The 13,316-nt window shown below is 43.5% G+C and overlaps 1 protein-coding gene across 29 annotated transcripts in view; it reads right to left on the bottom strand.

The window, feature by feature from the left end:
- Positions 1–13,316, bottom strand: part of BEND7 (BEN domain containing 7) — a 94,064-nt gene that overhangs the window by 39,345 nt on the left and 41,403 nt on the right. For all 29 annotated transcript variants that reach the window (XM_078329501.1, XM_078329499.1, XM_078329502.1 and 26 more), the window contains one exon: positions 1,989–2,214. In XM_078329501.1, the coding sequence (XP_078185627.1) occupies positions 1,989–2,214 (226 nt within the window). The remainder of the gene's footprint in view (positions 1–1,988; positions 2,215–13,316) is intronic.

Below are 13,316 nucleotides of genomic sequence, written 5' to 3' on the forward strand. Positions count from 1 at the left end.
ATCTACTTTATTATATATTGGGAGCAAACACCTCATTGCCATATTTATAGAGTAGAGCCGTGAAGGAAATGAGGTGTGTCCTCTATTTGTAATATACTTTTTCTTTTTTGAGATGAAGTCTGGCTCTGTTGCCCAGGCTAGAGTGCAGTGGTGTGATCTCAGCTCACTGCAACCTCTGCCTCCCAGGTTCAAGTGATTCTCCTGCCTCAGCCTCCTGAGTAGCTGGGACTACAGGTGTGCACTACATGGGCCCAGGTAATTTTTGTATCGTTAGTAGAGATGGGGTGTCACCATGTTGGCCAGGCTGGTCTTGAACTCCTGACCTGCAGTGATCCACCCACCTTGGCCTCCTAAAGTGCTGGGATTACAGGCGTGAGCCACCACGCCCGGCCTGTAATATACTTTTTCAAACTGCTGCATGATGTCCAGTCTAGATGGAAAATGGCAGAAGAAACCCTCATCGATCCACTTGTTATGATTTATTTCGTTACCATCTATTATTAGGATAACTCTTCTACTGCCATTAAAATGGACCATGGTCATTTACAGTTCCCTAATTTCCAAATGCTTTCATAATATTAATATGCTGCCCTGGGGAAAAAAAAGGAAAATTAAAACCATTTCTGGCTGTATTTCAGAAAAGCACCAGTAGCCTTGACCTTCCTATTTTGAGAAGGGCCCCTCTTCACTTCAGGAAGTCCTATTTACATCACTGACCATTTTTCAAATTCTGTCATGTTGTTTTTAGTGTCACTTCGGGCTGAATCATTCTTTTCAGAAATGGCACAGTTTGTGATATCTCTGTAGCTTTTCGTATTTAATACAACTCAACTGTCACTTTAAGTGAAAAAATTCTGATGGAGCATGAGAAATTCTCTGTTAATGAAGGCTTATGTCCTTCTGGCCATGAACAAAGGGTGCCTGGTACTTGCTAGTTCCATTTAAATACCGTATTATTTTATAAAGTTAACTGTGGATTTTCAAGAATCCTTTAAACACTATTGAATTCATTTACTCATTTTGCTAGATAATAGGGAACTGGAGGGGGCAGAGAAAGCCCTCTGAGTCAGTCCCACTTCACAACTGAACAAGGCAGGAACTGAGCTAGTAAGCACTGCACCCCTATCTGTCATTCCAGTTTTAAGCAAGGACTGATTCAGAGTTTAATTTTCATGGAGTTGTGTTTACATTTGAGACTTGGTTAATGTTCTTTTTGGTAAGAACTAAGTAGTTCTATTTCCTAAAGTTACATTCATCCGAATGTGAATATGGACATTTTAAGTTAAGAGAACTAGGTTTAGGATGTGGCACTGGATATGAATGCAGAGGTGCTCCCACACGCCGCTGCGCGCCCACCGTCATGTAGTGGAACACAGACGCATACTCCAAGGAGGTAAGGGGAAGAGACCCACGGTGGTCTCTGCATGGAGCTGGCATGACTCCATGGCACAAAACAAGAGGGAGCAGAGCATGCCAGCCACGTGTGGGGACGTACAGGGTTTGATGTCACAGTAAGGTCACCTAGATTTAAAATGTCTTTAGAAGCAATAACCTCGTAAAGCAACTCTAAACTTTGGAGAGAACCATTTTACTTTATCATTTTTTTTTAAAAAAAAGCATCATAGTTTTATTCTCATTTATAACTAAAAATTTAAGTTGACGTCATATTTTGAGGAAGCTCTTAGTTAGAAATGACAAATTACCTGCATTTTAAAAGTCAAGTAAGAAAAAAACTTCTTTTTGGTTCTGCAGCAAACCGGCTCTTAAATTATTGTTTTAACACATTAACATTACCTTAAATAATGAATTCTAGTGGCATCTGGGGTGGTGAATTACAGAGCTCACACCCACAAGCCATGCCAGTGGCTAAGCGGCCAATGGCAGATGAAGCTGGCCACAAGTCAGTCTACTGCAGTTTCAGCTGCATCCTCATGGAATGAAGGCAAAGCTCAACAAAGAACCCACAAAATGAAACGATGCACACCAACCTTTTATTGCACCCACAATATTTTGGTCTAGGCCTTTCCGGTTGTCATTGAGTCCTCTTTTCCTCTTCCCATTGGGTAAGGAGTTAGCCAAAGTCTTGTCATCAAAAAACGCACACACCAGTTTTCTAAACAGAAGGCTTCCTGAGCGAGTGTAGTTCGACAGTATAGAGTCCAGCTGAGATTTGGGCATAAACACATCAAAGCCTTCAGCAAGTTGTACTTCTGGCTACCAAAAGAACATAAATATTTCATTAAAAGCAAGATTTGAAGCATTTGACTTTGGGTACATGAGCAACAAAAAAAGACATCACTAGCAACTGAAATGTACATCACCTACAAATGAAAACACTCTCGGCTTTGTGTGCCACTATCTGTAATTTATGAAACCAACGACTAGTCCTAACTCACAAAACAAGATGCTGTAATTCCAACACTGGGCCTTGTCAAAAGCAATGGAAAAGGAAGTAGCCAAGAGAAGGCTGGGTAAACGCAGTCGTCCCATTCTAGTCCCAGGTCATTGAGACTTCTGGATGAAATATCTTCATTTTGTAAACGAAGGAGCTAAGGCCCAAAGAGATCATTAAAAAAAAAGACTGAGAAATAATTCAAATGTGTTCAGGACAGTACAGTTACAGATCACTTTCTCATACACTAACTCACTAAATTTCTTCCACCTAAGGACACAAATGTGGGGCTACCCCAGAGGGCCTCTGGCTCTTTCTATGCCAGTGGCTTTTAGCTACGGAGCTATTCTTTTCCCCCAATGAAAACTTTTCTAAACAAATACATAAGATACATAAAAATGATGAGCAGGTTTCCCAGGCAGTTTAAATCCACTCCCTATCCCTGCTTTTGGGAGAAATGTGAAACTATGTCCCAGATCACCCTTGGAAAACCAATGTTCCCCAGCAGGCGTTTCCTGACTGGGATATGGAATCAGAAGACAATCAAGGCGCCTTTCAACTTGGACGCTATCGCACACACTCGGTGCTCAGAACGCCTTTTCCAACAGCATGCCATGAGTTTTACAATTCGCCTTTTTATCTTTCAACCCAGTTCATACCTTTCCTTTGCAAAGCCTTCCAAATGAACTGATCTCCTAACTCCTTCTTGCCTGTGGAGGTAGCTACCACTCTGTTCCTGCTGTTCACTTAGCGGACATATGATTGTCTTTCTTACACTACATTAGAATTATTTGTTAGATTGCAGCCCTTGCTGATCCTGAAGCGCAGACTTTGTTACCTCTAGGATCTAGCATATAGCAGGCACTCAATAACCTCTTGTGGAACAGACAAAAGTTCATTAGTCACTACCTGCACTACTAAGTCATTTGGTTTATTGTGAATTATAACATGGTAGCTTTAAAATAATAACTTTAAAATGAAGAAATGCAATTAGTAAACTGTTATTAGGAAAAAAGCTGAAGAAAACCTCACTGAATGAAGATGTGCTATCAAAGCTGATTCTTAGACCCCCTATTCATCACTTTGCAAAACTGGCCCTGCCTTACAGTTTCTAACTCACATCAGAAATGTGAGGATCCGGGATGAGTTTCTCTCCTGGAAAATAAGAATGGTTACTTTTGCCTTTGTCTTATCACTTTTCAACATGCCACCCGCCTATGGTCAAAGTAAACAGTGCTTAGAGCATGGCTTAAATTCTTTGGATGACACGGGAAGGAGCTTGGGCCTGGTCCCTCCAAAATAGAATTTTTAACTGGAATATCCAGAAAGTCATCTCATGTCTCTGCCTCACTTTGCCATTCCGTGTTTGGTCTCTGAATGTTTGCTGAATATCACCGTACAAGCCAGGTTGTCGGACTTTCCCCCTGACTTCTGGATCTTGCTGCTTGCTGGTCCAGGTCTCCAAAGGAGGTTGTCTGAGCTGGAGGCTGCATCCCTAATTCCCAGAACAGAGGTGGTACATACCAGGCACTCAATAAGTCTCTGTCCAATGATTCAATGTAGACGATATTAGGATTGAGGGAATTTTACCATCATAACCTAAGATGAAGTTTTATTCATAATTAGAATTTTATTTTGCAAATCCTGTGCTGCATTTAGAACTTTTGTTCTAAATAAACTGATCTTGGATTTTTGCTAAGTGCTCTTGTATCATTTGAAAGCTATTTTAAAAAATCCAAGTTTGGCTGGGCACAGTGGCTCAAACCTGTAATCCCACTACTTTGGGAGGCCGAGGCAGGCAGATCACCTGAGATCAGGAGTTTGAGACCAGCCTGGCTAACATGGTGAAACCCTGTCTCTACTAAAAATACATAAGTTAGCCGGGCATGGTGGCAGGCGCCTGTAATCCCAGCTACTCAGGAGGCTGAGGCGGGAGCATCACTTTAACCCGGGAGGCAGAGGTTGCAGTGAGCCAAGATCGTGGGCCATTGCACTCCACCCTGGAGGACAAGAGCAAAACTGAGTCTTTAAAAAAAAAAAAAAAGTTTGTCTTGCAGAAGCTGCTACTCACAGCTATTTGATGGTCTAGGGTGGTTCAAAAGTTCTTAATGGCAAGAGAGGAAGGGGAAGGACACTAGTTACTTATATCATCTCAGTTTGATTCCGATAGATACCGTTAAGCAGGTACTTCAAACTCTGACCTCCAAGACTTCCCCTTCGATTCATCCTGTGAACTTGGACCCCAGTTTGCGAAACAATGACCTGAATGAGCTGCCAGTCGGAACTGGCCACTCCCTTCTTCAAGCGCTCAGACTGTTTTCTAAGAACTCTGTTTACAGCACTTTTCAGCAGCCTTTACTTAGCTGGGAGTTTGCATTTCTCACTGGGAGTGAGGACTCTGGTATTCAGAGTGTCAAGCACCCAGTTAGCACCCAAGAGATATTTGTAAGAATAAACAAAACAGTATGCAAGAATTCATTTAAAATGCCTGGTGTTGATTCAGAGATCTTTTATCCCTGTAAAAGGAAAGTGGGTTTGAAAGTTTGCCACGCTGTGCTCAGCATGTCTGCATCTCCTAACAGTTCACGTGGTAACTGCATGAGTTGGAAGACCTGGAGAACACAGACCCAGCTGATTCAGTACCTAATCACCAAGTCCCCTCCATGTGTAGGAATCTGAAGGCGGGCTCTGCAGACGAGACATATACACATGTAACTATCCTATAAAGTTGAACGTGAGAGAACGGAGCAAATGCTGTCTGAGACAGCATCAGGCAGGAATTGGCTGCTGGGGATGTGGGAGGAAGAGGGCTCTTGGGACTCAGGAGGGGACAGGATAGTATTCTAACAGGACCTTGAAGATGGGATTCAGGAGAGAGATACAGCCGCTGTTTCTGGCATCTGCTGCAGCTCCTAACAACCGGTATCTGGAGGTTTCTGCAGAGCTAAGAGACTTCCAATGCAGAAGCCATCACTGCTTTCCATTCCACTTTCTACTGCCAAATACTGTTATTTTGAACTGTTCTTTCCAGATCAAGGAACATGAACTCACTCCCTTGCAAGTTCCTTGCAAAGGAGGAAGCAGTCTGGTTAGTGGAATGGTGGTGGCAGTGGCAGCCGGCACAGGTGACTGGGCTCTGTCCTTCCTGTTCTTCTCAGCCTGTCTCCTATTCAGATTTCTGAGCCAGGAGTGGATGAGCGCCAATGCCATCTCCCTGTGCCAGGTGCCACAAGGCAACAACGCCTTACAAGAACAAAAGAGGGCAGCTTTGTTTACTGAAACACGAAGAAAAGCTGATGTTCACCAGTTACTTATTTTTACTATGAAATCTGTTTATTTCCTCCAATTGATGAATAAAAACACAGTGGATAACTATCACATAATGATCCACATCTTTGTACGTATATTTAAAAACAGGATCAAGCTCTTTAACTGTATCACCGAATCTCTTAGTTTACGGCTCTAGTTTAAATGAGATCTCTTTGCTTACCGATGGCTATGATGGAAAGCAATACTCTTCCAAATGAGTATCATTTAAAAACCAGACTTCTCTCGACAGATTCACAATTTGATACTCAAGCCAAAATAGAAAGCGAATGAGATTTTACTGAAATAATATGATGAAATAATGTGATGACAAATAAGATGATGACATCTAAACGAACGGTTCAAAATAACAGTCTAAAGTTGGGGCAGAATTGACGACACTTAGAGTCGTCATGTTAAAGGTTGGGAGTCTGACTTCCCACTCTAAATTTGGATTTTCTTTTTTCTTTTCTTCTTCTTCTTTTTTTTGAGATGGAAACTCACTCTGTTACCAGGCTGGAATGCAGTGGCGTGTTCTCAGCTCACTGCAACCTACACCTCCCAGGTTCAAGCAATTCTCCTGACTCAACCTCCTGAGTAGCAGGACTACAGGCTCGCACCACCACGCTCAGCTAATTTTCGTATTTTTGGTAGAGATGGGGTTTCACCATGTTGGCCAGGATGGTCTCCATCTCTTGACCCCATGAGATGTTTGCCTCAGCCTCCCAAAGTGCTGGGATTACAGGCATGAGCGGCCGTGCCCGGCCTAAATTTGGATTTTCATCTATGTCCTGCCTATTTTAGGTACCTCGGCCACTTAGTACAACAATGTATCAAATGCTGAATTTTCCTTATTCATCTACACTGGGTGAAGTTCTGGAGGCAAAAACAGCATACACAGTCATAATGACTATTGAAAATGTCCCTGGATCCAGGCCTGTGGACATTCGCTAATTTGTTTCTTTGCATTTCAGCTGTGGTCTCCCTTTGCTTAGAAGTAGCTGGGGTTAAGATCTCGTTTGGTTGAGGAATCTCCTAAGTAGGTAAATGAAAATGCTCCATTCTCACCCTTCTGCCCCTGTTACACTCCCAAGTCCCCAGGAACGTATCATGTGACTTCACTGGATAATCTAAAGAATAAAAAGTAAGGCCGGGCATGGTGGCTCACGCCTGTAATCCTGGCACTTTGGGAGGCCAGGGCGGGTGGATCACAAGGTCAGGAGATAGAGACATCCTGGCTAACATGGTGAAACCCTGTCTCTACTAAAAATACAAAAAATTAGCTGGGTGTGGTGGCATGCACCTGCAGTCCCAGCTACTCAGGAGGCTGAGGCAGGAGAATCGCTTGAATCTGGGAGGTGCAGGTTGCAGTAAGCTGAGACTACGCCACTGCACTTCAGCCTGGGTGACAGAGAGAGACTTGGTCTCAAAAAAAAAAGAATAAAATGCAAGACAATTTTTAGGAGATCATGCTAGCTAACCACCGAGGGAATATTTCTAACAGGCTATTTTATATAAGGTATTCATAAGTAAGTTACAGTAAGACACATAGCAAGCAACATGTGGTCACTGGTTAAAAGAAGCTCACAAATAATCACATTGGGCATTAACCCCAGATTTTCAATGGCAGATCAATAAATTACACATAATAGTGTGCAGATTCTGTGTATGATATAGGATCCCCTTTGCAGGCACATGCACAAGACTGTTTGGACAAGGTCATCTGCTGGTGGGGATTTGTGGGTCAGTCTCAGGCTGGCTCACCACAAAATGCTGAAAGAAAACTACAGACAAAGAGGCAGCATTCTGCTGAACAAAACTAACTGATTTGGGGCTGAAAAGCTTGTAACAGGGTCTATAAGAATGCTTAAAGGATGTGAATTTAGTCTATGTTCATACTACTATATACAACGATCTTTTGTTCTTAGTGTTTATTTTGCAGTGTATTAGATTTACTTTGAGAAAAATGTTCTTCAGTTTACGAAATTTTAAAACACAAACTTCCCTCATAATTGATTTAATTTTGCTCATAAATGTGATCTGCTTCTGTCTGATAAAAATTAAATGTTCCTGTAACTGAGGTCTGCCCCAGGTGGACATAGCAAGAATCACTATTATCATTTATATTTTCTATTCTTAAATTTTATTTATTTATGTTTTTTAGAGACAGGATCTCAATCTAGTGCCCAGGCTTGTGTACAGTGGCACGATCATAGCTCACTGCAGCCTCCAACTCTTGGGTTCAAGGGATCCTCTCACCTCAACTTCCCAAGTAGCTTGGGCTACAAGTGTGTGCCCAGTAAATTAATTTTTTTTTTTTTAAGATGGAGTTTCGCTCTTGTTACCCAGGCTGGAGTGTAATGACACGATCTCGGCTCACCGCAACCTCCGCCTCCTTGGTTCAGGCAATTCTCCTGCCTCAGCCTCCTGAGTAGCTGGGATTATAGGCACACGCCACCGTGCCCAGCTAATTTTTTGTATTTTTAGTAGAGACGGGGTTTCACCATGTTGACCAGGATGGTCTCGATCTCTTGACCTCGTGATCCACCGCCTCGGCCTCCCAAAGTGCTGGGATTACAGGCTTGAAAAAAAAAAATTTTTTTTTGTAGAGACAGGGTCTTGCTTTGTTTCCTGGGCTGGTCTTGAATTCCTGGCCTCCAGTAATCCTCCCTCCTCAGCCTCCCAAAGTGCTGGGATTACAGGCATGTGCTACCATGCCCAGCCAATTTTTAAAATATATGTATTTATATATTTTGTGTGTAGGGGGTCTCGCTTTGCTGCCCAGGCTGGTCTCAAACTCTCTGCCTCAAGCAATCCTCCTGCCTTGGCCTCCCAAAGTGCTGGGATTATAGGCAGGAGCCGACATGCTTAGCTTGTCAATTATTAAATGCTATGCTGAGAACACAGCCCATGAGGAGGATGGCCACAAGAGTGTGTGGGACTGGACGCTCACCACCATGGCTGGTCCTGTCGAGCAGCTCAGAACAGAGGTGGCCTGGGGACATAGCGGGCCTGAGCCGTAGCATGGATGAAGGAGAAGCATGCGTGGGTCCTATGTCGAGGCTCATAGTGGAAGGCTGCCCTCTTCTCATTAAGCAAAAAATGCTCAGCCAAAAGTCCTATCCAAAAGTATGTGTAATTTACAGGACGGCCTATAGTGAATGTTGAACAGGATAAAAACAACAAGAAATCATCCAACAGCCAATTCTTCATAGACATTTTTAGTGGACAATATTTTGGTAGCACCAAGCATTTAATTTTAGAAAAGAGAATACTGTTTGGTCCCTTGAAAGTTTCTCCATGTACTTGCATAATGAGACATTCCCATCTTTTAGAGATGCCTTTAGCTTTTTCCTTCCTCAGGTAATAAATTAATGACTCTGAAGACCAGGGCTTGATTTATGCTAAAGATATTTGAGCCAAAATGTGTAAGAAGTCTAACCACTGCAATCTAGCTTCTTCTCTCCTAAGGCCACTGACATGGTTCCTCCAAGGTGTCCACTCAGAGAGACTCTCCAGGCTCCAGGTAACCTGACTGCCTGTGCCACAGCTTGCATCCTACGCTATTATAATCACTGTTTGTGAATTTTCCTTCATGTGCTCCTTCAAGCGCAGGGACTATTTCATACACTTCAGTGTGCCCTGGAAAACAGCGATATAATGAATATTTATTTGCTACTTACTGTATTCCAAGCCCTAGGCTAACACATATTATACAGATTCTTTTCTAATTTGATCTTCACCCTTTGAAATGGCTACTATTATTATCCCCAATTTGCAGATGCAAAAACTATGGCTCAGAGGAGTGAAGTAATTTGATTAAGATTATCCAGCTAATACACGATGAAGAAAGGATCAGAATTCCCACAGCCTGCACTGGAATTTATACTCTCAGGCATACACGGCCTCAATCTCAGTGTGTCAATGAGTAAATTTAAAAAATCATTTGCTTGGTTTACTTTACACCAGCCCAGTGGATCACTGCATTTGACCAAGAAGGTGTTAAGAAAACAGATTTCAAGGCCGAGCTTGGTGGCTCACGCCTGTAATCCCAGCACTTTGGGAGCCCGAAGTGGATGGATCACTTGAGGCCAGGAGTTTGAGATCAGCTTGGCCAACATGGTAAAACTCCATCTCTACTAAAAACACAAAAATTAGCTGGGCGTGGTGGTAGGCGCCTGTAGTCCCAGCTACTCTGGAGGCTGAGGCAGGAGCATCGCTTGAGTCCAGAAGCTGGAGGTTGCAGTGAGCTGAGATCACACCACTGCACTCCTGCCTGGATGACAGAGTGAGACTCTGTCTCAATTTAAAAAAAAAAAAGCAGATTTCAGATACAGATATTCTGGTGAACATCCACAATTTATCTTCTGTAAACTTTTAAACTGGCATAATCTAGGATTACTAGAGACTATTTATAGTAAGAACAAATAGAAAAACATTTTCTATTATTAAAAATTATTTAAAAATATTGTTAAAAACCAGTCTGAGTGTTTCGCCAAAGCCGAAAAACAAGAAAAAAGCAACAACAACAAAACAAACTTAGGCCAGGTATATCTGCTCTGAAAACACAAATCAGTACCCACAATCTTGAAACACAGAGACCATAAGAAGTTCACAACTGTCTTGTCTCAACCTTGGTAGAGTATTGGGTTGTGAACTCATGAATAAAGAACCGAATACCGCATTGAAATGTGAAATTTAGTTTGGGGTTTCTGCTTCTGTGCTACTTTCAAAAGGGCCAAATAGTCCTGCCCTAAAAGAGAAATATTTCAGGCTATTCCCTTTCTAAAAACACTATTTGTTCACTGAGAGGGAACTTTTATTTTAAAATAGTTATTCCGATAAAGATATTTAGGTAAGAATGCTAAGATTGAAAAAAGAACTAATAGGCCAGGCACAGTGGCTCACGCCTATAGTCCCAGCACTTTGGGAGGCCGAGGTGGGCAGATTACTTGAGGTCAGGAGTTCGAGACCAGCCTGGCCAACGTGGTAGAACCCCCTCTCCACTAAAAATACAAAAAAATTGGCTGGGCCTGGTGGCGGGCACCTATAATCCCAGCTGCTGAGGCGGGAGAACTGCTTGAACCCGGGAGGCGGAGGTTGCAGTGAGACGAGCTTGTTGCCAGTATACTCCAGCCTGGGCAACAGAGAGAGACTCCATCTCAAAAAAATGAAAAAAGAAAAAGAACTAATATCTATTGAATGCTTAAAATGAGCCAGGCGCTGTTCCCAGTGCTCCAGAAGAATGACGTCATCTAATTCCTCCAACAGGCCAATTCCAGGAGACAAGCACTTGCTACCTCCGTTCTACAGAGAGAGGCGGAGAGGGGAGAGGTCAGGTTCACTTGCTCAGGGTCACACATCTGAGAGTCCAACCCAGACAGCTTGACCTCAGAGCCTGCTCCCTGACCCGTGAAGCTCTCCCCAAGGAACTGCCAAGTAAACACCATCAACAACCACAGCTGAAACTTTCAGTCTTTCATATGATAATCAGACCCTCAACAGTGACTGGGTGTCCCTCACACACAGGCACTGGGCTAGAATGGGCACCCACCAGTCCTCTGCACAGCCGACAAGGGCAGATGACAGACCTGGGGTGGTGGACATACTCCACTTTTCTTGGCTGTGTGAACCTGTGCAGGCTGCCCATAGAAAGCGGACAGTAAGAATACCTCAAAGATGGTACCTAAGTATTATTACTATTAATCACAGTCTGTCTCTGCTCCCTAGAAGCTGGGCTGGAAGGATAGATTATCATGTAAATGATTACCGAACAGTACAGGAAGTTCTATCCAGGAGGATCGTTCAAATCACAGTAGAGCCCTGACGGGGAGTGGGTGGGTACAGAGAGGAGGAAGAGGGAAAACAGTGAAGTGCAGTGAAACTGAGGAGGGGGGTCTCCTTAGAGGTAAGTCCCAGACTTCATGCTTCCTAAGATCATTTTGTACATTGAGCTTAATGCAAATGTATGTTTACTCCTTCGCAGGTTAAACAAATAACACATACTGAGTACCTTTTATGTGCCAGGCACTGCAATAGGATTTTGCCATATATTGTGTCTCATTTGACGCTCACAATACTCTGTCGTTTTGACATTTCGGTTGGTTCCGATTAGAACTTAGTGTTTTTCTGCAACTGAGTAGGGACTGTTGTTATCAGTTTGAAGACAGTGGCTGACCTGCTATGACTGACAGCTCCTTGTGAGCCCTTACATTCGTGTTTGTGCCACAGGTACACACACTGGCATTTGGGTGACACTAAGAGTCACAATGCAAACAGAGGAACTCTATATACACCGAAAACTTTTTACATTTACAAAAGCGATAAAGCATGGGTTTCCAGCATCGCTTTCCATCATTTCTAGAGCTAATCTTTCTCCTGTGCTGCAGGTGTCTAGCGAATGTGTTGAGGATATGAAATTCACTATGCCTTCCATCCAGAGCTGAAAGCCTGTGCTGACCCTGTTCTGCATCTCAGTTAAAGTCCCAGCTGGTAACCCAGTGAGTTTGCCAGATAGGAATCCGGAGCTCAGTTCCCACTCAGTCCCTGAATCCCTCCTGAGTGGCTCTCCCTGCTCCTCCTCTCCAGGCACACTGCTCCTGTCCAGCCCTCCTGATCTCCTGTCCTGCGGGCCGCACTCATCTTCCTCCCACTCTCTCCATCGCTCTGTCAGCCACATGCTGTTCCAGCTACAGTTCCAAAATACAGGCACAATTCTTCCTTTACTGGAAACTTGCAATGGCTCCCTCCTGCCCACATGTAAGGCTGAAGGCCTCACCACTGTACACCTAGACTTTTGCTCTCTCACTCCACCCTACTTTTACCAATGCCAGCCAGCAACACTGGGCCACTTGCCCAATCCTACGATTTTGTTTTTCGTTTTTTTTTTTTTGTTTTTTTTTTTGAGACGGAGTCTCACTGTGTCACCCAGGCTGGAGTGCAGTGGTGTGATCTCGGCTCACTGCAACCTCTGCCTCCTGGGTTCAGGTGGTTCAAGTCTTGAGTAGCTGGGACTATAGGCATGAGTTGCCACGTCTGGCTAATTTTTGTATTTTTAGTAGAGATGGGGTTTCACCATGTTGACCAGGTTGGTCTCGAACTCCTGACTCAGCCTCCCAAAGTGCTAGGATTACAGGTGTAAGCCACCGTGCCCGGCCTCACTTTTCTTTAGAAGCATGTTATTCTTCCAAGACAATCAACAGCTAACCCAGTTTTCATTAGCTGGGTGTGGTGACACACACCTGCAATCCCAGCTACTCAGGAGGCTAAGGTATGAGAATCACTTGAACCCAAGAAGCAGAGGTTGCAGTGAGCCGAGATCACCCCACTGCACTCCAGCCTGGGCAGCAGAGCAAGGCTCTGTCTCGAAAAAGAAAAAAGGCTCAGAAAATGTAGGAACTGAATGTACTTTGTGTTGAATTTACCTCTGTTTCCGAGGATGTGATCTACATGGGGTCTGACTCAGAGCCGTAGCTGCAATAGCAACATGATACCATCACATGAGCTGACTGGCCCAGGGTAGAACATTAGCATCATGAATAATTTTTTTAAATTAAATTTTTAGTCTGGAAGAACTTCTTAACAATTGTAGCATGTGTTTATAGATTTCTTTTTTTTT

This window comes from Callithrix jacchus, chromosome 7 (assembly GCF_049354715.1).
Source record: "Callithrix jacchus isolate 240 chromosome 7, calJac240_pri, whole genome shotgun sequence".
NCBI classification, from domain to species: domain Eukaryota; kingdom Metazoa; phylum Chordata; class Mammalia; order Primates; family Cebidae; genus Callithrix; species Callithrix jacchus.